General features: G+C 36.6%; 1 protein-coding gene across 3 annotated transcripts in view; it reads left to right on the forward strand.

The window, feature by feature from the left end:
• The window catches only part of LOC5577896 (serine-rich adhesin for platelets), a 404,297-nt gene that overhangs the window by 347,612 nt on the left and 28,993 nt on the right, over window positions 1–27,692 (forward strand). For all 3 annotated transcript variants that reach the window (XM_021847139.1, XM_021847138.1, XM_021847140.1), the window contains exons 5-6: window positions 25,995–26,144; window positions 26,208–27,661. In XM_021847139.1, the coding sequence (XP_021702831.1) occupies window positions 25,995–26,144; window positions 26,208–27,661 (1,604 nt within the window). The remainder of the gene's footprint in view (window positions 1–25,994; window positions 26,145–26,207; window positions 27,662–27,692) is intronic.

Raw genomic sequence — 27,692 nt, forward strand, 5'->3', positions numbered from 1 at the left:
AAAACCAAACTTCCCATTATTTGTCATAATTTCAAGAAACGTTCGATCTCAAACAAAATCCACACTACACATTTATATATTCCGGAATTTACTTCGACTCACTGATGAATCAGATTGTCTCTCGTTGATTCGCGTGGCTCAATCGATATTTTTTGCATAACTGACTCATCGGTCATTAGTCCATCTCCACGCTCGTGGCTGTCACTGTGCCAAATTTGAAAGCACCTCAAATTCACACCTTTTAACGCAACAGCATCTGCATGTTACCCCAAACCCATGAGCACACCTATATGGAACGGAAGCCCCGCAATTAACGTGCAAATCGAGACCAATTTCTACACGATTGATCAGCGTGTATGACGATCGAAAAATCGTCACTGTCTTTATTCTTATTATTGCGTGGCCTCCGAAGAGACCGTCAGCTTCATTTTTTACCGCATCTGTTCAGTCAGACGCAATCATCCTCGGCAGCGATGACAAACATCAGAGAGGTCCACCCACTCGCTCCTCGAGAAAACGTGAACTTCGGTCGTTATAACGTCGCGCCGAGGAGTAAAGACGGACAAAACATCCAAAAATTATGTTTGCAATATCGACAGTTAAAATTGTTCCTTTTTGACGGTTTCCAACGGGATGATACCTACCGAATATCAAAGAAAGTTAATAGACTGTCATTTTCAATCGATTTTGGACACATTGGAATGTTTTGGTTGACTTTTCAACGAAAACGCGTCACTGTGCGTCGCCTTAGCGATTCGATTGGGCGTTGGAGTTTCCGAGCTCTTGTAGACCGCCACTTCGGGTAGAACTACCACCAGTACAAACACCATCGAATCAGCTCAACTCACTGGCTGAGCTGAAGTCGCGTGGTGACGACGGGTTGTCTGATGCCGGTTTTTTTTTCGGGCTGTTATTATTTTCATGGCGATGCTGCTCGGTAGGTAGGAGCACTTCGCTTGCAACGAGAAATTTTGCACGCCCTAGCGCTGAGTTCAGATGTGTAGCGAGGATGCGATTCTCGATATCAAGATAGAAAACCATAGTAAAAGTTGGTTTTCATGGCTACCTCGATGGTCCTTCGAATCACATTTACTAGTTTGATTATGTAACTTGATACCTAAGACAGGACAAGATAGCTCAACTAAGACTGCCTCGTTGTTTTTCAATCGATAACCTTGACAACGCAGTGTTACCAGTATCCTTTTTAAGCAAATCTTGTGAACAAATTTCTTGTTATTTGAATTAAAATTTGCTCATAATTTGATTGCTTCTTGCACGCTTCGTTCATTCAGTGCAATAGAGAAATCCGAATTGAAAAAAAAAATCAGTTTAAAATTCAAAACCATTTAGAGATAATGTACACATTTTCCATTATATTGGTCTCAGTTAGATATTTTTATCTTTATTAGAATTGTATTAGCACATGCTTTGAATTACATAAGCAGATTTGGAACAAAAAGATTTCATTAGCAATGAAGTGCCCTGTTGCAATTCAACTCAACGATGTGAAAGTAGGCCATTGCCAAAACGACCAATGAGAAGTGGTGTTTTTTGACAGGCAATTGGTTTCGCTTTTGTACTTTGACCTATCACTTCTTATCTTAGCTTGATACCTTCCTTACTCGATGGTCCAAGATTGTGTTATGGAGAGTTGAATGTATAACGCACATTACACGAGCGTGACAAGTCATGAATATTTACATAATATGTCATATAATCCGAAATTTCATTCCATGTAAACTAAGATTATTTGTAATGTAGTCCACCAGCACCCTGCAAAATTACGTGATACATGATAAAATTTTATATGATTTCAGGCACAAAATAACATGATGTAATATTGTAAATCATGATGTCATACGCATAATCTTTATTATGTTTTACAAAGTAGGTTTCATCTCTCACAATCAGTGCACACTAACGTTTTCCCTAGTGCTTGACGTTTTTTATTACCCATCTGTAGGTCCCAATGCACACATCGTGTTTTGTACAACATGGTCATTAGATGATGATTATTTATAATGCCCGTTTATTCTAAGTGTTATGTCTGTTATCTGTGATATTAGTTTCAATTTATTAGTTATCTCGTAGAATGCCAGAAGAAAATTATAACAATAAATTATCAGGCTTGTCTAACGTTTTTTAACCGCGGGCGAAATCCCAGCAACAACAAACTTCAACATTAAAAACAACAATTCATTATCAGCCACATAAGTTTCGCCTGGACAAATTTAAGAAAAGAAAACAATTTTTTAACGCCCTGCTTAGATTTTTTCATAATGTTGGAGATTCTATGAGAATTACATATTTAGAAAAAATCATTAAATAAAATAGACTGCCATATTATAGCAAGTAAAACGGCGTAAATTTGAATTTCAAATGTAATATGCAACTGAATATTGTTTGAACATTTTCAATCATATTGGGCGTAATTTTACAACTATGACGTATTTTTGGGTTCACGTACCCTAAAATTTGCTTCATTTTATTTTTTACATCGTGCATTTTGCATACCATAAAATGTTTATGTCGATAATTACAACACAACTTTTCGGAATTGCTTTCGGAGCTGCGAATACTGAAAGAACAGTGAAATATTCAGACCTACCAAGGATACCGTAAACAATATCATAACAACACTAAACCCCTGTTCTGAAATCTCATAGATTATAATTGAGGATTTTGAAAATTTTGCAGTAACACTGGTTATAATCCTGTAGAATGTTACTAATGATTCTATACGAATTCTGGTAATGTTTTCTGTAGAAATTAACTAAGGATTTTGGGAGAATCCTGCCCATGGCTTATTGAAACATTTTATGTGGTTTCTTGTTTAGGAATCTGTGAGAATTGAACTGATTGAGTTTTTGTTTTTAGACGCACATAAGACGTACAATGAAATTAAACTTATCATTGAAAAACTTGATCTTATAATAAGCCTTGAACATTTATGTTTATAACAATACTAATGAATAAAAATAATGAATCTCCAAGTATAAAAATAACCACCAAATTTTTTTCTTCGTTTACTTTCCATACAAGAAAGGTTTACATAGTTAATTAACGGGAAAATTTGTGAGCTGGGCTTGAGCTTGAGCTTGATTAGCCGCCCCTGGTTGCTGCCGATAAGATGCACTTACACAAGAATCAAACAAATGACTGCTTGAGACTAACAGATACCTTCAGTGAATAAGTACATTAATTTAAGGGAAAAATGGTGATTCAGAAATTTATGTCGAGTTGCAAATTTCAATCGCACTGCTCATACTCTAGACAAAAATGATCGATCCCTAATCCCGCACAGATTCTTGGGAACCAAAACGAAATTTGATAATGTTGGATCAACTCTAATCTGCTTTTTAACAAACAAGTATTTTTCGTCCTAGTGTATTAACGAAACAATATTCAAAAGAATACCCATGTAAAGTGCTACACTGTTAAAAATAGTGAAAATTCTTGTGGAAGTAATTCTGGTTATGACTGAATGACACATGATGTTAGTGATGGAATGACACAAAAACATGTCCAGAACGACACAGAAAATGTAATTTTACATGTTGAAGAACACGAAAACGATGGAACTGTGATCGACATTTCTCGAATCAGACACAAAATTTGCACATGGAAATTGATGAGGAAAATAGATTTCACTTCTAATCAGATTGAAGTATCGCAGCCATGGCCTTTCGTTTCAAAATAAAATAAGAAAAACTCGCAAAAATGACTATTGTTTATTATTTGAAATGTATTAAAGTCCAAAAATCGTAATCTTCGTCATTAACGAAACTTCAAAAGCAGTTTTTCTGTTCAAACCTGAAAATTATTCGATGAAACTGTATTCACTGTGTTTCGGTTGAAGGATAGAATACAGTGAACACATTTTCGCGTACATTATCTTGATTTGATTCCACCCCATTACCCCGAATGCCATCACCCCGTATAAGTAAATTAAAAACCGAATTTAGTACTATACCATTTGATTCCACTAGAGTTTGTATCTTTTGACATATACGCGTAATTCGACCTCAACTGTAAGGCCGTCTTCAGTGTCGTGTGCTAGAGTTGAGTCCAGTACACGACAACGAAGACGGCCTTACAGATGAGGTCAAAATACGCGTATCTGTCAACAGATACAAACTCTAGTGGAATTAAATGATATAGTACTTAATTCGGGTTTTCATCTACTTTTAGGTATTCCACTAAACAGCTCGAAGATTTATTATCATCACCCCGAATGTTATTTCCCCGAATTTACAATTATCTAGACATCTTGATGACTTTTCCTCATGATATTGGCATTCGGGGTAATGACATTCGGAGTGATGGGTCGTTCATGGATTTGGAATTCGAGGTAACGGCGTTCGGGTTAATGGCATTCGGAGCAATGGGATTTGGGGTAATGGGGTAGAATCGCACTCAGTAAGTGCATATAAAATTTATGTTTCAAATGCCACAAATTACTATCTCCTTTTCTGCTTCTTTCTGGCGCTACATTGTAACTGGGACAAAGCGTACTTCTCTATTTAAGATACTTGTGAGCACTTTACAGTTATATGAGATCATTATTTGCCAATTGATCTGTTATGCATGAATACATTCTATACCCTGTGAATTCGAGAAAATTTCCATTACCGAAAGATCCTTAACCGGCGGGACTAGAACCCATTACTCTCAGCCTGGTTTTGCAGAATAGCTGCGCGTTTATCGCTGCTGCAGTTTGGGCCCAGAACTTGTGATATCTTAAAACTAGTAATTACGAAATTAAATCGGCTACATAATGCCTCATAACCCTTGAGCCTGTATACAAACAGTAAATTAGGATGATTCTTCATTAGAGTGAAGCAAATTTTGAAATTTTGGCTCCCCTATACTTAAACGATTTCCCTAAATAGCATTCTCCCAAAATTTAAAATAATTTGGAAGAAATTTAACTGTGCACAAGCCATTTGAAGTTTACATGGAGATTAATATGGTAAACGCCAACATTTTGTGTTCAGCCCTCTATCTCTTAATCATAATATTTTATGGAAAAGTGAACAAACTCTTCTTATATGAAATCCTTTTAGCTACAATTTTGCCATTTTGATTGCACATCTGGATAAATTGTTATTCATCATCATAAAGTGGGTTTGCATTTTACATGCATCACCAACTGTTCGGCAAGCAACAGTGGAGCTCCTGGCGGAAGAATAGATCAAAGTAATCCAGGCTACTATGTTCTACAGCAAAAAGGCAGTGTTGCTCTGAATGTAATGGAATGATCATCTCAGCATGATTTAGACTTTGTTATCAATAATAACAAATTATCCTTACGTCCCATCGAAATGTGCTCTCCAGCAAAATTGTAGCTGGGAGAATTTCACATGAGAAGAGTTTGTTCACTTTTCCATAGATTATTATGGCTAGCAGTTAGAGGACTGAACACAAAAAGTTTGCCTTTTTCATAGTACACCCGATTCTGTTTTTGCACGGATTTTTTTACACGGCCGTGTAAAAAAAGTTTCCATACATTTTTTATGCCCAAACCTTATTTTTGCATGAAACGTCGAGTTTACATTAGTTTACTTTTTTTGCACGGTTTTTGAAATTTTGAACTGAAAACTTTTTTTGCACGGTACGCATCCCCCGTGCAAAAACAGAATCGGCAGTACCTTCCATATAAACTTGAAATGGCGTGTGCACAACCAAATCTCTTCCAAATAACTTCAATTTTTTGGCGAATGAGTTTCATCATAATTGACATTGAACGGTATAGGGGAGCAAAAACTTCAAAATTTGCATCAGTCTATTCTTCGAATCTATGACAAAAGGTCGAAAGACAAATGGTCGAAGGAACAAAAGGTCGAAAGACAAAAGGTCGGAAGGCCGAAGGTCGAAGAACAAAAAAGAAGGGACAAAAGGTCGAAAATATATTTTCAAAGAAGGAAAAAAATCCCACCCAGCTAATAATTTTCAACCTTTGTCTTTTGACCTTCTGTCCCTTCGACCTTTTGTCCATAAACCCAATTCTTCATAACATTGAATGATTGTATGTATTAGGAAACATTCTAAACAGCTTCCGGTATTGAAAAACTTCGTCAATGCCTTAAATTTAACGATTTTTACGATTACGGATTCAAAAAGGCGCAACTTAAAATTTCGACTAACTTTCGACGACCGCTCTTTGCAAATGCTTGGCAACAAAAAGGCATATGTGATGTACAAATAAAGCATTTCGAATGCTAACGCTCAGTTAGATGATTTTAAACAGCAGTGTTCTGGCAAGAAGTCCTAATTTCTCGTGGTTATTTTCCTAGCCCGATTAGCCAATAGATACTTGCTATATACGCATATCATATTTATTTATTTATTTGGTGTTAATTCACCTAAAATCTAACTTTTGTCGCTTCACACCTCAAGTGAACATACATATCTGCCACCGTTTCAAATATCGATAATACCCATATCATCCGCGAAGCATACGAATCGGCTGGATCTTGTGCAAAAAAGTTTCTCGGTTGTTGAATCCGTTATGCGACATTGAATAGCCTGTCAAAGTCCTCGACGATGATTCGTGCCAACTGATTTATTCACCCAACATTTATAAATCGAAGGCTGACAATGATAAGTGACATCGTAGTTATCTAGGAATAGATTGTTCGTATACATTTTAAAAATGCTACACACTTAGATTTCTTTCACGAGCTCGGCTGTGCAAATCTCGGTTTTCGAATTTTAACCGAGACTCAGCTAACAAGTTGTCTGGTTGCTTAGCAACGAAGCACGATTTACTGATACTCGGCTTTCATTTCCTGAGATTCCAGGAAATTTGTTTGCCGATTACTCGGCTATGCGGATCTCGATTGAAATTAGCCGAGATTCAGCATTCTAAATTAAGTGTGTAAAATCTTTTCAATGTTCTATATTAGAATGCTTAGGCCCAAATGATCCTATTCCAACGAAAATAGCTTTGAATATTCTTTAGTTTAGCACTCGTTTCACTTAACTGAATCACAGAAATAATATTATTTAGCATATTGTGGGTCCCGTACTATCACAGATACTCCGTTATTCTGAACCATTTTTACTGGCATTTCTCAAATCAGAAACTATTACAGTTCAAATCTGAATCAAATTTGATTCAATCAAGCCCTTTTTTGTGTGTACCTATAAGGCGTACAATCACTTGTTTTTGGCAGTAAATAGACACTTCAACGTCATTATAAATTCTTCTGCTAAGACTTTAGTAATTCTCATATGACTGGTAATAGTTAAGAAATTAAATTCAAACTTCATTTTGAAGAATAACACTGTTTACACCCCTGTGCCAGCAGCAATAGTTCCGTGGGACATTTACTGCTTCACATTTGGATACGCACGGCCAACGCATCCAGCCACCACACCGTCATGCTTGATTATTCAAAAAACACTCCATGCCTGTCTACCTCTCTCTCTTACCGATAAATTGGGAATCACCTCGAGCCACCCTCATAAAAATATTGATAAATTACAACAGGTTTTATTGTAACAATACTCAATTTTCCAACAGGTCTACCATATAACGAAATGTATTTTTTGCAAGTCACTTACAAATCTGTTCTATTGTTTTATATGATTGAACTAAATATAAATAGGATGCAGAGCTACTTGGGCACTTCCATGATTCACTTTGGCATGGGGGGTTTTTCTTGGCCGAATTCTATGAAACTGAAAGAAGCGCATCAGTACGATGCATATTGTGACCACATATGAGCTTCGTAGCTTTCGAAAAACCCCGCTGCCGAAATGAATCAGATTTGCCAAGAATAGGATCCGGCTCCCTATATACAATAGAATTTTGAAATATTGTGTATACTAAATTCAGACTAAAACAATATAATGATACTTCTATTTGGTAGTTTTCAAGGAAAAGCTCGCACAAATAATAAAATTTATTATTTTACTTTTGTGTTTCCATGAGTTTTTATTTTAGTTCATTATACATTGTGCAAAAATTTCTCGCGAAAAATAACTAAAACATTATTGTAGATGTTCAAAGTTACTTCAAATATTAATTTTCCAACATACATTGTTGGAATAATCCAAAGTTATCTGTCAAATCTTACACTTCAGGTTAATTATGAGAACTCTAAGTCTGAAAGACTTCTTATAAGAGCTGGTGTACCTCAAGGCAGCATTTTGAGACCAATATTATACAATATTTTCACATCTGATTTACCTGAGTTACCTCAGGGATCTTTGTTGTTGGTCATTTGTAGTTGATTGCCAAAAAGTTTTGATATTTTTTCTACATACTTGCAAAACTGAAAGATTTCTCCTAATGCTTCTTCCAAAACTTATAATATTCCCACATAAACCAAAAGCCCTTTATTTAAAAGCTTCAAGTAGGCATGTTGTTACGATGATAATGTTTACAATAACAACACAACAAAACAATTGTGAAATTTTCAACAAAAATATTAAATTTGCAAACTTGCAGAACAAACAACAATAAATAAATTGTAGACCCTATTGTACTCCATAGATTGTACTTGTTCGACTAAGTTCAACTGTTCAATTAATAGTTAGCTTTTATTCGGGCAGCCAGCGCTGCATGCTGTCGGCAAGTAATTTCGCGAACCGTGTCACTTTCAGGTTCCAAAACACGACACGCCGCCGTCTCTGGAAGAGATCATTCGTCAAACGGGCTTCGATTCGTAAGCAGTGTGCTACGTTTAGCAGCGGTGAGCGCGCGCGCGTTTTGGTCCTTCGAGTATTCGCCCCAAGGTGCAATATCTAGTGCAACGAAAAGACACGTGAAAGGTGTGCAGAAGAAACGAAAAAATCGCGAAAATTTATTTCACATCTCGATAAAAGGGAGTGAGTGGAGCATAAAAATTAATAAACGTGAAAAAGCCAACCACAATTGCCGCCCGTCTTCTCGTTGGTCGTGTGCCACGTGGTGAATAACAATCAGCTTTCGCCCGAGTCGTCGTCTGATTGTCATCGTCCAATCCATAGTCAGTCGTCGTTACGAACTGATTGGAAAGGTTGCTGGCTCGCGGCTTATCCAGCAAACCGGCCAAAAAAGGGAAAACACCAAGGTAATCACCGGTCGTTTGCACGGAGCACGGGACCCTTTGGGACCCTCAGCAGCAGCAGTCATTGCACTATGGGCCAGGGACGCAATCTGGCGGGACAAAATTAATAACTGGGTAACGAAGCGTTTCCGGTATTTGGTGTCTTCTGCAAAGTTTTTTGCAACAACGAGAACCATCTACTAACATAAATGGATAGTTCGTAAATCGTCCGCATAGGTGGCGCCACAATCTAACTTTTTACTGTGACGTTCTAGAGACTTGGCATGTTCGGCAAAGTTGTTCATTTTGATAAAATAAACAACTCTCTCGAAGACGTCAAAATTCCACAGCCTACTGTTTTCGAGTTATTGGCAAAATTAGAGAAAATTAGTGAAAAACGATTTTTTTCACCGAATTTGACATTTTTCCTAAGAACCATGTCATACAATATTTTTTGCTGATAAATATATAACAAACGCAAGCTTTGGTGGAAAATTTTTAATAATACGACGCATAAAACTTAAGAAATCATGAAAAAACTTGAAATATAGAGCAATTTTTGAACCTTAATATCTCCAAAAGCACAAAAAAACACAAGCTCAAATTTTCAGGCGTCTATGTTGCCTTGAATACTTGATGAAACGGATGTCAAAATTCCAGAGAAGTATATTTTGGTGTTTTTGAGATATTTAATTTTTTTGCGGTTTTCTTTTCATTGCGCGATTTTCTTTAATTAATATTTTCGAGGCAAACATTTAAGTGTGTTTTAAAATTAGCGGAAAAATATATTTTATTATTTCATGCAATTATTGTATCTGCTCACAGTACAAGCTGGATTTGGATTTCATCTCGAATTCGTTGTTACAATTTTCCGGAAGCACAAAATTTAAGCAAATCCAGTGATTGAACACATATTTAAGGTTAAACAACATAAAAGTTCTTAAAATCGAAGGAATCTCCAAATTGATACCTTTGAGCTGTATATCCTCTGTTTTGAAACATTCAAGGATCAACGCTCTTTCCACTTCGAAACAAATATCACATAACATATGTGGAACTCAGAAGTGAAAGCGAGTTGAAAAGTTGTACCCACTTTCAGCTGCTGGCAAGTGGTATATCTAGTATAGAAGACATCTAACTGTCATTGCCAATGGTAAACAAAAACCAAATGATTCGAGCAGCAGACAAGTTGCAGCGAAGATTATATACACAAAGATCGGGGTATGGTCGACAAGGTTGGGAAGCAATGTCTGAAGATAAAACAAAATTATTTTTTCATAAAATGTAACTGTTTTCTGTCCAATATTCATGTTTCATTATCACAGAATGTGATCGTTTCGAAAATATTATTTCTAATCAAAAAACTTCCTGTTTCATAGCGTGAAAAGGCTTTTGCTTTATAAAATCATTCAATTCATTCACTTAAAAAATACAATATGCCAGAAAAAAAACATAGATACCTTATACATTGACTCAATAATCTTGGTTACGAGTGGTGAAAATCTAATGCTAAAGTTGTACCATAATGATTTATTTCCATTTCCTTCGTAGCCACTCTGGATGTATGTTATCTTTGATTCGTTTCAATACAATGTCGATTGATGTATTGGTGGTATAACTCTTTTGTCATTTCGATGTCCTTATACCAGCATGCAAATATTAAAGTGGGTGCCACTTTTTGAGCTCGAGTTCCACTTATGTTATGTGCAAAAATACAAACTCCGGGCAAGAGATCGTGCGCTCTGAAATTGTAGCATTCAGAGATATCGACATGAATATGCTTTCAAATTTGACTTTCCGTGTTAAAAGTAACACATTCACGAAATAAATTGCTCACCACGTACCATAATGACAACAATTAACTGACACATAATCAAGTTTATCATGGCATACTATATCATTTGAATTATTGAAGAAAAATGTACCCAGCTTTAATCTACACCTTCATCAAGGAACTGCTATTAAACTGAATTTCATGGCTACTATGATGGCTTTTCTAAACAGTTTTTTTAAAGTTTTTGTTCCACGACTAGTTATTTCTTAAAGTCGATCGTCCCTTCAGATTCCTCATGGAAATTACCTGTATTGGAGTAACATAATCATTGTAAAAAATGAAATATCTCAAAAACACCAAAATATACCTCTCTGGAATTTTGACATCCGTTTCATCAAGTATTGCTCTATGTTGCCTGAAAATTTGAGCTTGCGTTTTTTTTTTTTTGCGCTTTTGAAGATATTAAAGTTCAAAAATTGCTCTTCTTTTCAAGTTTTTTCATGATTTCTTAAGTTTTATGCGTCGTATTATTAAAATTTTTCCACCAAAGCTAACGTTTGTTATATATTTATCTGAAAAAAAAATATTATATGACATGGTTCTTAGGAAAAATTACAAATTCGGTGAAAAAAATCGTTTTTTGAATAATTTTCTCTAATTTTGCCAATAACTCGAAAACAGTAAATTGTGGAATTTTGACGTCTTCGAGAAAGTTGTTTATTTTATCAAAATGAACAACTTTGCCGAACATGCCAAGTCTCTAGAAAGTCACAGTAAAAAGTTAGATTGTGGCGCCACCTTAGCGGACGATTTACGAACTATCCGTTTATGTCAGTATATGGTCCTCGTTGTTACAAAAAAATTTGCCGAAGACACCAAATACCGGAAACGCTTCGTTACCGAGTTATTATTTCGTCCCGCCAGATTGCGTAACTGGTCCATAGTGCATTGGTTATCTGCTCTGCACAATGGGACCATTTCGTGGTACCGATTTAAAACACGAGACACTGTAGAATATACCATTCCCAGCTTCCTGCTGATGGCACGATGACATAGATTCGGATATTCAAGATACGAGCGCAAAATTTCTTTGTGCCGCTGCTGCTCTTCCGAATCCATCTTCACAACGATTGCACATCTGCTAGTGAAACTTACACAGCATAAACAAGTACACATTGAACAAATTACACCCAAAAATACCCAACGGGTAAAAAGTTACAACCATTTAAAAGTGGTGTAATTTGATTCCGTACACCCTTCATTCTCAATTTTCTAAGAATTCATCTCAAGACAATTTTCTTGCTGACTTTGATCGTGCTTCGAAAACTATGGAGAACGAATTCTTCCATGCCTTTATATTGTAAGTTAAATTCTATCAATCGTTAGAAAATGCATCTCGCCGAAGTTGGATTTTTCTCTGAATTCATGCGAAATACCCTGCTTCGGAAGTAGGGCGCATTAGACCGCATCAGGATGTGCATCATTGCCGAAGTTAAGTATCTCGCACAGATTCTAAGAAAATCAAATTTCGACGAGAAACCATTTCTAACTTTTTACCGCGCCGACAATAAACCCCTTTGAAGTTTTGATCCTATTTTTTCTGCAATGGTCCCATAGTGCGCCGTGGAGTTTGTCGGCTGCCGGAGTTCGGTAGATAACTGCCTGCGCGCAGTCCCATTAAACAATCGTAGAGGCAAATTACAATAAATCACTCGGGTTCTGAATCATTTGTTGCACTGTATTGCACCGATTCTTTTTGTGTCGATCTTTTTGCGCGAGGATGTAAATTTGAATTGAGACCCGTGGCAAAAAGGCTGTCGGTTATGGCAGTATTAGATATGGCATGCTCGAAATCTGCGCAGTGATTCATTGTATAGAATTTCTTGGGCTTCGAGGGTTGTTGTGCTATGTAGGACCGTGTTGGCGGCATGGATTTTCTTAAGATCTGGTGATTGAAATTTTGAAAGTTAAAATCAAGATGACGTCAAAATCCAATATGGCCGTCAGATTTTTTCAATCAAAATAGCACTCCTATTCTATACACGACTTGAAGAAAGAACCAATGATTAAAAACTTGTGTTTTTTTTCGCCTAGTTTTTGTGGCTGCTCTTACTCCTTTTTTCTCAGTTTTCTGGTAGTGATCACAGAATTTAAAAAGGCACCGGTCGTAATGGTAAAAATGATTTATTGATTAAATTCAATAAGGCGGAAAAATTCAATTCCTTCCTTTATAAAATGTCATTCAGTTTACTTTGTTTTCCATGGGAAATTTGAGACACATCACATGAAGATTTATCGAAAAGTGGGCTCTTTAGAAAACTGTTCTGGTAGTTGGCATATGAGGGGTCCGCCAATTTGAGTAAACCGAAACGACCCACCTCTAGTTTTAGCATATACTAGCGATCAGTGACATAATATTGGAATTCTGACGACGGCGACCTGATTTCAACGCAAATTGCTCAGAGCATCTATATAGTTGTGCATTTTCCTTAACAATTACCCTAAATATCAAATTCATGTCAAATGCATTGAAATTTAATGAACTAGAACTGTAAAACTACACAACATTTTGGCAACGCTGCTGGTTGTGTTCTTACGGCCGTGTTCAGCGGCACAAGCCACTTCGCTAACCCACGAGCAAACGATCATATCGAAGTGAATGGTTTATGGCCCACACCGCAGCCACACGCCTCCTTATGACCGGGTTCAGCTTGTTGCTTGTTGCTGTTGCCTCTCGCGTGCGCTCACTTAAGGGAAATTGGTGTAATATGCCCCTCCTCGGCATTAAGGGCTCAGGAATTCATTATTCAATCATCAAAAACTCAAAACCAGTTTTCTCGTTCAAATAAATAAATTAAATTAAAATAAAATCATTTAACGGTATTCCAGATAGCAAGTTTAGTGTTTGTTTGACAACGGACGGAACAGACAATGAACCAAAGTTTATTTTAGAATTGAAAACGATTGGGAAACCTCACTAGTCATGAGACCAGGTGCGTCCCACTCGGGTTCACATTGGGTACCACTTCTAGTACTGCATTTGGTCCCTTGGTACTGCAAAAGGTACCCAAGTTTGACAGATCGCAGTACACTTTTCACGGCATTTTAGATTTTGCTCTATTATCTTATATGCCATAAAATATTTGGCAACTACAAGGGACATGGAGGTCTTTATACTATCTTTATATTAGACTATCTTACTATACAAGTTTAACAACTGTATCGCGCACCAAATTGGATTGTATGAAAAGTCGAGCTTTGATTATTTTTTTCACGCTATCTGTTTAAGTATTTTTTGGAGTAAAACATAAACAATATTAAACAAACCAGTACCGTCGATGGGGGTGACAATGGGTCTGGGGGTGAGATTGGATCAAAACGGAAAAAATATGATTTATGAAATATTTCAGCTAATAACGCTAATATTACTAAAATTTATAATTCATATGTTAGGGAACATATTATTACACATAATTAATCACAATATACATTTTAAGAAAAAGTAGTTTTTGAATAATATATCAACAAACTTGTATGTTGAAACTAGATAAAATTTACAACATTAAATTTTTCCTGTGCAAAGTATAACGCATGTACTTTATTCTCTTTTGTTATATTAGTAGAAGGTTGAAAGTCTTTTCAATACCCTTCACACGTATTTTCCGGAATATATTTGATTTTTCCACAAAAATTTCATTTTTTTCGGTACGGTGTCTAAAACATTAAAAATGGGGGTGAGATTGGGTCAAGGAAGAACGACGGTGAATGAAATCACAAGTCTACTTTTTTGTCGTTTTGCGTTGCCATGTGTACTCTTTCTTCATTAATTTAAAATAATCACTGTTTCAGTAAACCTTTGGGGAAACTGAATAGGCTTTATGGCAATGGGGATGAGACTTCGAAGACAATTTGAGGGAAAAAAAACAAGAAAATTTGTGTAAACTTGACGATAAATGCTGGGTTTACATATTTTTTCTCATAGTTCTTAAATTTTTTGCTATAATCGTTCGTTAAAGTGGGTTTATCATACTTGTGAAACATCTTAGATGTCTTTTCGTCTTCTTTGCATCGTAATTCATCAATATGTTTTAGCTGTGATTGGTTTTGCAATCATATTCTCAAAAACAAGTTATTTCAGTTAGCATCAGTTCAGTTATTTCATTTAGCATTGATGCAAGATGAAGATGCATCAAAACCAAACCTCGAACTTTCAAGAGCACAAATGTAGAGAACCAAACAGCCGTTCGCGCTGAAAATTTGATCGACTTGTCACTCGCTGGTATTGACGAATCAATCAAGTTTTTAGCACGAGGCGTTCTTTGGTTTTCCAGATTTCTGCTTTTGAAAATTCAAGATGTGGCTTCGATGCATTTCACCTTAATTATGTATAGCGTATGCAGGTTTTTATTTTATCATACCTACCAGCATCCGGAACTTTTTGACAAGCTTTTTGACGATCGATAAACGTAGAACTGATTTTCCGTTCGGCCTGGTTTGGATGTTTCATTCAGTTTTCATACATGGTAAAGGAAATTAAACAGTTGAATTTATTTATCGTGGTAAACTATATCTTCTTCTTCTTTCTGGCGTTACGTCCTAACTGGGACAAAGCCTGCTTCTCAGATTAGTGTTCTTAAGAGCACTTCCACAGTTGTTAACTGAGAGCTTCCTTTGCCGATTTACCATTTTTGCATATACACATGTGTGGCAGGTACGATTATACTCTATGCCCTTGGAATCGAGGAAATTTCCTTTACGAAAAGATCCTCGACCAGTGGGATTCGAACCCACGACCCTCAGTATGGTCATGCTGAATAGCTGCGCGTTTACCGCTACGGCTATCTGGTAAACGATATGAGAGATGCAAATTCGATATGAGTTTTTGATTATGTGTTCAAATTTATATTTTTTGCAGATCAAAACTAGCAATATGAGTTGCTCTATGAGTAGGTAAATATAAATGGCATGCCAAAATGCACTACCTTTACATGAGAAGACAATGTTGCCTATTCAGAAGCAAAATAGGCACTGTTGATGGTTTTTCGATTGGATATAAATCAATAACTAATTACTGAGACGTCCGATTCGCATACGATCTTTGGCAAAGTTGTAGCTGATGAATGAATCTAACAGTATCAGTACAAACTTTTCTTTGATGTTTCTTTTGAACGCTTTCAAATCTTAAATCTAACTTTGGATGATCGATTCGAGGTTCATGATAAAGAAGTATGTTTTTGAATTATACGAAACAACAGTTTAAAACGATATATCTATGTTCATTCTATATTTCAAGGGAATATCTATAATTAACTGTATTTCAAATTTCTTCATATGACCTGCTTCACTGTTGTATACACTAAATTTAATTTTCATCAAGGTTGGACGAAGCTGTTGTAGGAATTTTAGTGAATCAATTTTACTTCATAGAATCTAGCTTATCTGTTTAAATCCTTGCCAGAGTTTACACAATCCTTGGGGACATTCACACTAAAAAGCTCACATAATCTCGAGCAAAAATTTCATCTAAAAGTAAGTCAGGAATTTCAGAAATCCAGTCATGATTCTTATAAACTCCTGAGCAGAGTTTACACACACAAAATTTCGTTGGTTAAAATAAGAGAATCGATGACAAAAATGAGAAATTTTTTAATAATTTTCAATAGAAAGTAGTGGACCATCAAACCAACAGGATAAAGGATATAAAATTACCAATATATATCACGCTTAATTTGAATAGGAGTATTTTTAAATTAAATTAAATTGCTTTTCTCCACCACAACAAATGCAAAGTCCAATAATTGTCATTTTAAGAAGTTCTGCTTTTGTTCCAAAAACCCATAATTTTCAGTATATTTGCGAGGATATGCATTGCAAAAAAAAATGCTGGGTGATCACAACTTAATACAAATTTCAAACTTCTTGACATCAAGTTTGAAGTTTTTTAGAAGTACAGTGTACTCTCCGTAACTCGATAGTGAAGGTACCATGGAGTTAGGGAGGGTTCGAGTTATAGAGCACAAAACCAATACAAATGCGATCCAAGGGACCATCGAGGTAGCCATGAAAACTAACTTTTTCAATGGACCGATGCACGAGTTCACTATTTGACGTTTGAGCGGTGCCGTGTTATTTACGTGACCATGGGAACGAGTGAATTCGGCACCGCTCAAACGTCAAATTAATGAACTCGTGCATTGGACCATTCCGTTATATATAAGCTAACTTTTCATCAAAATAATGAACAGCCTATAGGGGGGTCTGTAGCCTTGAGGTTACGTTTTCGCTTCATAAGCGGAAGGTCATGGGTTCGATTCCCAGCCCCTCCACAAAAAACCCGTCCTGCCACTAGAAGACGCCTCACGGAGGACCGTGCTTTGGGGAGCACATCCATCCTCCGTCAGTATCAGATGGTGACTGAGACAAACTGACCCTCTTCGCAGCTAGCCTCACTAACAGCAGAGCTCTCTCCTACCTAAATATAGATAAGTTGAACTAGTTGAGCTAGTCAACTAGCTTCTGGTTTTGTATCCTTTGGGTGATCCGAATATGAGTCAGGTGAGCGATTCTGATTTGGAATCGGCTCGTCCAGTGAACGTAGAAGCAGTAGTTGAATTGAACCCAAAATGACCGGAATTTCATGTTGCTACACGGAAATAACTGTACAACACAGAAGATTATTTCATGCGGCGTCATACCTGGTCCGTTTACGAATTTAGACTAAAAATCAGTTTAATTTCGAGTGATGCAAGAAAATTTGTGACAGACATGTCTATGGTCATACTACTGCATCACAGCCTACCTGATTGAAAAATATCGAGTCGCTTTAACGGAATGATGCCATGTGGATTCTCTTGAAATATGGTTGTGCTGTGTAGGAAGATACGAAATATTGAGTAAGGGAGAGTTTACTGTACAAAGTCGTGATCACCAAACTGAAAAAGGCAATCCATGAGGCAGTTGCGTTCAGCTGACTTTTTTGTTTACCATGGTTTTTGACTTTTCATAACTGCAAAAGCTCAAAAAACAAAGGAAAATGTTAAGCTCAGAGTTTATAAAGAAGAGTTCCGCAAAGAGAACTGGCAACAAGTTCCACAATCACAAATCATTTAATTGTTCTGGCCACCTATTTTACTGTGTGCGCTTTCCAGTGACTTCATTCAAATGCACTCTCAATTCGAAGGTTTTTTTTACAAAGTCGCAAAAAACAAAATTGAAATTTATCTCTGGTTTTGTAAAGTAATTACAAAGAAGTGTTTAGTAGAGAATTGCAACAACACATAGGACAAACAGCATGAACTGAAAACCTTGATCTTTTTCGGTTTCCGCACGACGAGCAGTTAAAACAAACGGTGAATTTCTTTGAGACGTTAGCTCCTCTCTGGGAATTGACCAAAAACAACTGCATCTGTAGCGAAAGTCTGGGTTGAATTTGATTACATTACCGTTACAATGCATGTAACAAGAAGGGGGTTCATTCACAAATTATAACCCCTTAAGAGCAATTTTTTTGTTACATCATCGTATTAAGACGCATTCACATATTTCATAACGCTGAAGGGGGTGGGTGGGTGTCTTCAAGATGTTGCAGGTCATACAAAATTCGGAAAATATTCTTACTAAATGCGTTATGAGAGAATGGGTGGGTGTCGAAAATGTCCATTTTTGGCGTTATGAAATTTGTGAATAAACTCTTACACAGTAACTTAAACTGTAGCATTTTTTTTTAATTGCGTCAACGTAACAACACTCCTCTCGCCCCAAAACGTGTTTGTTTATTCTGCTCGATAGGTAGACGATTTGACGGTTCAATAGGTAGACTTGGTATCAGTCTTCGCGCAACTCTTTATGCATATACTCTGTTTAAACTCTGATAACATTCACATAACACACAATTGTTTACACATGCATTTCGGTTGCATACACACTTTTAGCTGTCAGTTCTAGCTTTAGTGTATACTTCGTAGATTGGATACTACCAACATTCATATTTTTGTTTGATAATCTCATCCAGACAGCTTTCAGGAACAAGGCCCGGAAATAAACCTTGATCCAATGTTAGACGAGAAAACCAAAATCATGAATATCGCTATTTCCAACCACGCCCATCTTTACTGTAAGTTGGGATAGGGGAAGGAAATGTTGATATAGCATTTACTTAATGAGATGCCACCGACTCAATGACACCCTCATAAGTACGTTAGATTGTAGGTTGGGATAAATATATAGTCAAGATTCGCCTGAAAAGCTGACGATAGACCAAAGGTAATGGTTGATTAAGTTTTTTATGTTAAGTGCCTGCAATCAAAACATAAGACATTTGATTTATTTATAGTATGTATTATTTTGTTTCAAATAGTACTATAAATAGTAAATAGTTTTGCTATTGTAGAGTAAACTTGCTTATCTGCTTAGTTATAATTAATAAGCAGTTCCGTGGTCGTCGGAACAAAAAAAAACAATAAATAGAAAAAAAGTTGCTTGAATACGATTGACGTGTAACTATACAAAAGAACGAAATTTGTCATTGCAGTACACGAAACAAAAAGAAGAGTAATTTTTTGCTCGTCGATTTTTAAGTAGAACCGATTCCTCTAGGGTCATTGGAAAAAAATAAAGCATCGGGAAACCAAGCATTATCATCGACCACCTTTTTAACGCCGATTCGAAAATGTGGTAGGTGGTGAATCCACACGCAGCGTTGGCATCGTTTTTGTTCGCGTTTTACAAATCTCACTACCGCCATCTGTTGGCCCATCGGGCAAACACGCCGATTGTAGCATTGGGCGCACATGTTGGTGGCTATGTTTTGATCACGATTTGTTTCAGATTTTGAAAATATTACTGGATGGGATTGTATCAGACTCACATACAGTTTTATGAATTGGGTTCTTTTAAAATTTTGGACATTGTTTCTAAAGAATGACAATAGAATCTTGAGTTAGATTCTGACGTAGACCTGAGCCAAACTCTCACAATTTTGCAAAAAAAAAACAACAAATCCTGAGAATGTACTGCAACAAGGGTAACAAAAAAATCTACATCAATGAGTCATACATCATACGTCACACAAAATTATTGTTAAGATTTGGCCCGCAGTTTGAAAACTTTGGGCAGGTCTGATTTAGATGTGTGTAAAACAAGATGTTTTATTCTATCAATTGAGTAGATCGTAAGAAAAAAATTGCATATCAGCCATTCCATGAAAAACCGATCTAGTGGGTCTCCGAATGCCGTGAAAATTTGCTATTTTGTTCCTTATCCGAAATAAGGATACACGTATTTTTGGATTTTTTGATTAGGGTGACCATTTCCGAAATAGGGTGACCAGAAAAATCGCGATTTTGCAAAAATTTTATTTCTAAAAAAATTATAACTTTTGAACCGTTCGACCGATTTTCAATCTTTTTGGGCGAAATGAAGGCTAAAGATTTTGACTTTTTAGGAAAAACACGGAGAAAAAAGTATTGTCCAGTCAATCATATATGCTGGTAGATCAATCATATTTGACATTGGATTTCAGTCAACCATACATTAAAATTGATTCAACAATATCTATGCTAGGTTTAACTATTTGGTATGATTGGTTCAACTACACAAAATAATTGAATCAACCATAGATATGATTGACTCAATATTAATATACAATCATGACAATGGCATTATTGTTGATGTTGTGTTGTCAAAACAGACACGAATCTTCTTTATCGACATTGCAAAAATGCGACAAAATGTAAATAAAAATGGGAGCAGGAATTCAAACCACTATCTTGAGAGTGTGAGTGCATCAACTTACATCTACTCCAACATCGCTTGTTGGTAAACAGTGGTTTTTCGCGGTACAGCTCATAACGTTTGAAGGTAAAATGTGCGGAAAGCTAATTCAACAATAATATAATTGAAATAATCATGTGATGGAAAACAGAAACAAACGCAAAAGCGATTGGGCAAACCATACTGTCAGTTTAGAAGCACCGAAAATATGCTTGTAACAATTGTATCCTGGCATGTTAAAGCAACTATCGGAAAAGTTATGTCAATCATGCAAGAATTTTCTGCGTGAATATAAAATTTCACAAAAATTGTGTTTTTACATGAAAAAACTTAATAGTTTCCGTTTTTTTGTGTTTTGAAGGCCTCGGAACCAAAGGGGCTATTGCTGCTCTGATTTTTTCTTGAAAGTTCAGAAAATTTTACGTACACTCCCGTGCATAAGTTTGGGTTCACCCCCTAAAAAACATGTAAAAGTGTTCTGGCCATATCTCTGTGATTACACGTCCAATTAAAACTCTCTAAGCCGCATTCGAAAGGCAAAGAGTTATTCTTACTTCGTATGTATTTTTCCAAAAACATTCTTGGAACTTTGTATACTAAATTTGTACTTAAAGTTATGACATTTTTCAAAAAACACACTGAAAAATCATATCTAATTTCCTCAGCATTGGATCGACCAAAATTTTAAAACAAGGTGCCATTAGAATCGTAATCTTATATACTTTGAAAAGCACTCATGAAATTTTGGCGGAAAAATCTGAAAAGTATTCAAAATCAATAAAACAGTCAGTCAAGTCATCGTGCAAAAGTTTGGGTTCACCCCTCAGTATGGTGTATCGTACAAAAGTTTGGGTTCACCTTAACTTACTTAAATCTGTGAAATCTCAGACCAATCATGTACGCGCCATTATTTGCGCTCAAAAAAGCTTTAAACTATTAAAATCGGTTGAAAAATGGCCGAGGTATTGACAAAAATTATGTGTGTGCGGATCAGGTGAACCCAAACTTTTGCACGATTTGCATCATACTGAGAGGTGAACCCAAACTTTTGCACGATGACTTGACTGACTGTTTCATTGATTTTGAATACTTTCCAGATTTGTCCGCTAAAATTTCGTGGGGTCTCTTCAAGGAATATAAGATTACGATTCTAATGACACTTTGATTTGAAATTTTGGTCGACCCAATGCTGAGGAAACTAAATATGATTTTTCAGTGTGTTTTTTGAAAAATGTAACAAATTTAATCAAAAATTTAGTAAACAAAATTTAAAAAATGTTTTTGGAAAAATACATACGAAGTAAGAATAACTCTTTGCCTTTTGAATGCGGCTTAAAGAGTTTCAATTGGACGTGTTATCACAGAGATATGGACAAAACACTTTTGTATGTTTCTGAGGGGGTGAACCCAAACTTTTGCACGGGAGTGTATACTGTCAAATTTTCAGCGATGTATAGTTTTTAGTTTTTGAGATATATTTTTTTGAAAATAAAAAATCTGTCATTTTTTATCAGCACACACTGTAGGTCTCAGCGCATTAGATTTGTAATGTTTAAAAAAAAATTATAACTTTTGAACAGCTTAACCGATTTCCAATCTTTTTGTATGGAATGAAAGCTTAAAATTAACTATTCAGACAAAATTGAAAAATCTGATAAAAATATGTTTAAACGTGAAAAAATATAAAAATTTCTAGTTTTTTTAGAAATTGTCATTGTAAAATATTTTTTTTTTTCAAAGTTTTCTAATTTTTTTTTAAATTTTTCTGAAAAGTTGAGACCTTAAGCTTTCATTCCATAAAAAAAGATTGGAAATCGGTTGAGCTGTTCAAAAGTTATGATTTTTTTTAAACATTACAAATCTAATGCGCTGAGATCTACAGTGTGTGCCGATGAAAAATGACTGATTTTTTATTTTCAAAAAATATATCTCAAAAACTGAAAAACATACATCGCTGAAAATTTGACAGTTTACGTAAAACTTTCAGAACTTTTAAGAAAAAATAGCCCCTTTGGTCCCGAGGCCTTCAAAACACGAAAAAACGGAAACTTTTGAGTTTTTTCATGTAAAAACACACAATTTTTGTGAAATTTTATATTTTTCCCGAAAAGTCAAAATCTTTAGCCTTCATTTCGTCCAAAAAGATTGAAAATCGGTCGAAAAGTAAAAATTATTTTAAAAATAAAAATTTTGCAAAATCGCGATTTTTCTGGTCATTCAAATCAAAAAATCCAAAAATACGTGTATCCTTATTTCGGATAAGGAACAAAATAGCAAATTTGCACGGAATTCGGAGACCCACTAGATCGGTTTTTCATGGAATGGCTGATATATTAAACAACACTCATACAGCGACCCCATAGGGGTCCGTGATGACTTCGCAGGAGGGCCATGGAACCATTACAAAGAAACGAAGCTATTCTTGATGAACAATTCAATGGAACAAAAATAATGCTTAAAATGCTAAAATTGGTGGTGAATTTTATATTAATCGAAGATAGTTATAGTACTAGATATGAGAAGATCATACAATATGAACCCGACCAGTAGAATACAACAGAGTTTTAACCGATTTTGTTACTCAGTGCAACTTTTTCTAACAAAATATGTTATAATTTAGGTTGGTTAGTAGTTAAAATAACAAAAATCACAATTTCTTCAGTAATTTTAGCAATAACAATTTCTTCTACACTGAACAGAATTGCAGAATCCTTGCAATTTTTTTTTTTGTTTTCTAACAAGACATTTGCTGAATTCTTGTTGAAATCCTTGGAAAATCACTGGTAATAAGGTCATATTCTTCTACCATATTACTGAATTGATTCCGCCAAAATTATTGATTAGATCTTCTTGCAGTTGTTAGCAGGTGTTTCCTAGAAGAATTATTTTCATTTTCTTTGATTAATGTAGTTGGTGATTCTAGGTGTTATTTCTGAAGAATTTCCTTCTAGATACTTATCTGAGACAGAAACGGTCATTCATATTGTAGCCAGGCGTAGCAAATCACAATGAAATGTAGAAATCTTTGAAAGATTATTAATGGATTTCTAATAATCTAGTGTAGATAACAATGAGTTTCTGACGATTATTTTTAGTACAAGATGGTGCGCTCTTTCAAGTTCTGTGCAAGTTCCTTATTTCAAACGTGTTTTTTGATAGATTGATAGTGCAATATTGACGCATTTCTGAAAGGATGCTCAACGGGTATCCGAAGAAAGCGATTTGTAGTTGCCACCCGTAGGTCTTACGAAGGAAACTCATGACATAGCCCTTAAAGCAATATTGGATACGTGGAGAAACCTTTCATGAATTCCTGATGAGATTCAAAGCAATACTCTCAAGACCTTATGATTCTTGCTTGATTTCATGCATTATATTTCATTAGAAGTTCTTCGACAGACTCGTGGCAAGATGTCTTAATAATTTTCGAAAAGTTTCAATCATCGTATAACATTACTTTATGCCCGTAACGCGGGTAGATCACCTTTTCGAGGTGCGTTACGGGGTAAGATCTACCATATTGTACTCTTGTTGTATCTGTTCTTGTGAATACTTATAAGTTAGGGTCGGAAGAGTATAAGAGAGTAACAAGACACTAAGACCTACCTATTTGTCCTAGATAATGAGGAGGTCGAAGTGAAAAAATGGCTCAATCAGCATCTGAGGTTGGTTTCAACTCATGAGACAATTTCATTCCGAGTTCAAGAGTTTATCTTTCGATATCTAAGAGGGAAACTATTCCGAATCAGTGGAGTAGCAGACCTCTAAGCTTTTTGTTTCAAGGAATCTAAATGTTTCATGGGATGGAACCTGTTCACAGTTTCAAAAAACGACTTTGAACCTTATAAGTAGAAGAAATAATTTGATACGCTAGAGTACCGATGCATGGTCAAAATCAGTATCATTCAACCAGCTTAGTGGCCGAACCTGATTAAGGGGCGCGCTTTTGAGAGTTTAATGGTGACAAACTGTTTTCTCCAAAAGGTATAAATAGCGGTATCTTTTTCTAAAGAGGCTCTATGCAAAATGGTAAAGAATGATATTTGTATAAAAAACGACAACTTCATTATTTCTCAAAAGTAATGGAGTAGAACGACATGCACTAAACAAAGGACACGGGTATACCACAAAAGATCAAAGAAAACTGGTCGCAGTGACTCATCCCGAACAGAAACAGAAAAAAAACATTACTTTATAGGTTGCAATATTATTTTTCTAAAGATGTCGCATCATTGAAAAAAATTGTATCTAAACTAAAATTGGTATCTGAATTATGTAGCAATTTCTGAATCTCCAACAGTTTTCACATCAAAACAGAACACACAGCAGAAGAAAATAACCTATTTCGCGTGTTGTCTCCAGTAAATGTGAGGTTGCTGAATCCAATACCATTTCCAATACGTCATAATTTTGTGCTACAGGTCATCAAAGTTGTAAAAAGTACTAGTTTTATTGATGTTTGAGTGAAAGTTAAGCTTTGATTTATTAAATTTTCTGGCAATTCAATATATCGATCATGCAAAATAGGACTTAATCTTTTGCGTGAGATAAGGTTTGATTGAAGTTGCCCGATTTAATATCGATTGTATCGATATTTTGAACATGCTTGCAGCTTTCTATCATTTTTTTTTTGTGTCTTCTATTCTATATAGTCAAATATAGTACTTTTCAAAATCATCCAACTTAGTAATTCCGTAGCAACTAAAACTGATTTCTGTAGTAAATTAAGCACATAAATCAGCACACAAGTTGAAAAACTTGCATGTTATATGCAGTTTACTGAAACCAATAAAGTTGGGAACCATTGATTAGTATTAGTAATAGTATTAGTACTAAAGACAAAGATATTCCCATTATTCGTAAAAAGTGGCGTATTATACCGTGTCACCCTACTCACTTACCGAGCCGGGTCGAAGCGGGTGGCGCGCGCCTACTCACTTGAGCTGGATCGATTCACTCAAAGACTCGGTGCTGAGACTTGCATGATCGCGCGAGCTGGATGCCTGCCTCAGTCAGTTCAGCTCAACCATCCACCAGTTAAGATCGTCAACTTCTGATGGCGTGCTGCTGCTGCTGTTGCCGCTAATGCAACCCTGCAGGCACTCTTTGGTAGAATAATTAGCATCTGCTTAAATACGTTCTCAACTGCTACGAAGTATTGACACTCGATCCGCAGAAAGCAGAACGCGTGAGTCAGCCAGATCGGATATTGACAAAGTTTTTTGCTCACGAACTAAGGCTGAAGTTATTTGAACCGCAATTAATTTGAAAGTTCGATTCGATTGGGAGGCTGCTAATTTTAGGTCAGTGATCTTAATTAACATAAAATGCGATCAGGAATGGCTTTCTGATTTTGATTCTTACGAAGCTTTCTCAAACTGGATTTCGTTCCGTTTTTTTTATTACCACAGCTTCCTTACCCGTGGCAAGAGCGTTTCGATCGAGGATCTATCCACCGAACGTGACGAAACCAACTTCGATGACGACGTCGAACCCACGCAGTGGAAGCGAGTCAGCAAAATCCGACGCTCACTGCAGTTCCCAAGGAAAACCGCACCAAAGTAAGTGATTTCAATTTTTTTAGCTCTACCACGATTACATCATACGTCAATCATAATCGACAGAATCAGCACTCGTCCGGCAGATCTTCCGGAGAACTCCGTTAGCGTTTCGAAAATTCGACAAGAGTTGGAAAACGGTCGCCGCCTAAATACAGCCATGAGGAACAATCACATCGACTTCGTAGCACTGGACAACATCCTGAACAGTGTATCGGAATCGTGTCCTTCGAAAGCGGAAGCTCCTCGTACACCCACAACTCCAAAAGCTAACACCACGTCCTTCCTCACAGCCGAATCACTGAAAGAAATTCGCGGAAAACTGCGGAGGTTGAGCAACGAGTCCCTTTACCGGGACGATATGAGCCCAGGCGATGATCGTAAAGAAGATGATGATTCAGTCACAATAACCGAAGTTGAGACGAGAATGGGTCACCTGCAGACAAGCAGTTCATCGGATTCGTACAAAAGTAACAGCTTGGAATCCACGAGAAAAGGATCGACCGATAGCAATTCGGAAGATTGGCACTCGAGACGGAAGTCCTACGGATTCGAACGGATGAGTCATCCGTCCGATTTCATGGCTAAGATGGACTCATCGACGGACAGTGGTATTGGAAGGTCTACCGACCTCAGTTCTAGTTGGTCCAGTGGAGGTACAGATAACACAGCAGCATCCAGAGGAACGGTTGTTACTCTGGGTGACCAGAAGGAAAAATCAAACAATCCGGCGATGGTGATCAAGATCACGAATGAAAATCAAGAAAGTGCGAAAACGAGTTACAAAGAGGAAGAGATCAAACGGCACTCGATAGCTGTGGATGAAACCAGCTACGTACGAGACAGCTTGAAAACCATGTTCGAGAAAAAGACTTCGGTTAGTGTGAACGGATTCAGCCAGATCTTCCTTGATGACTTGAGCAAAAACAGGAAAAAGGTGGAATTTTGTAAAACAGAAGTTCATTTCACCGCTGATTCCGGCCGGGTTAACATAGTTGAAACGGATGAGAAACCTCCACCAACAAATAACTTTCGACGCAGACGCAGGTCTTCCGGTGGATCAATAGGGTCATCTTACCTTCAGGCTATAAGCTCTGGAGTTCCAGTGACACATTTCGGAGATTTGGAGAAAGGAGTTAACGAAGCAGATCTGAAGGACAACCCGGTCTATGCGGCACCGCCAGTAGTCACTACAACGGTCGGCCGTCCCGAGCCAAGTCCCCGCAAGGTATTCACAACCTCTGACGACAGTGATGGACAGTCCGCTGATGATATCTCGTTACGAGGTATTCTGAAGAACAAGCCAGTAAAGCCGAAGCCTTACGTTCTCGGTGAGAATTTGGAGAGTAGTGATAGCTTATGGGGAGTCAAACTGCGACCGGTGTCCACGGAGTTGAACTACTGGAATGAAGAGACTGAAGAAAAACCTCAGACTACGGAGGAGAAGGAGGTGACATCCAGCGGAAACTTCTCCACAAAAATTAACCTCTCGCAACCGGCTCCAAGTTGGACACCTGACGGTAAGTTTTGGTGGAATTCGTTTTACTTTAT

Source organism: Aedes aegypti, chromosome 2 (assembly GCF_002204515.2).
Source record: "Aedes aegypti strain LVP_AGWG chromosome 2, AaegL5.0 Primary Assembly, whole genome shotgun sequence".
NCBI lineage: Eukaryota > Metazoa > Arthropoda > Insecta > Diptera > Culicidae > Aedes > Aedes aegypti.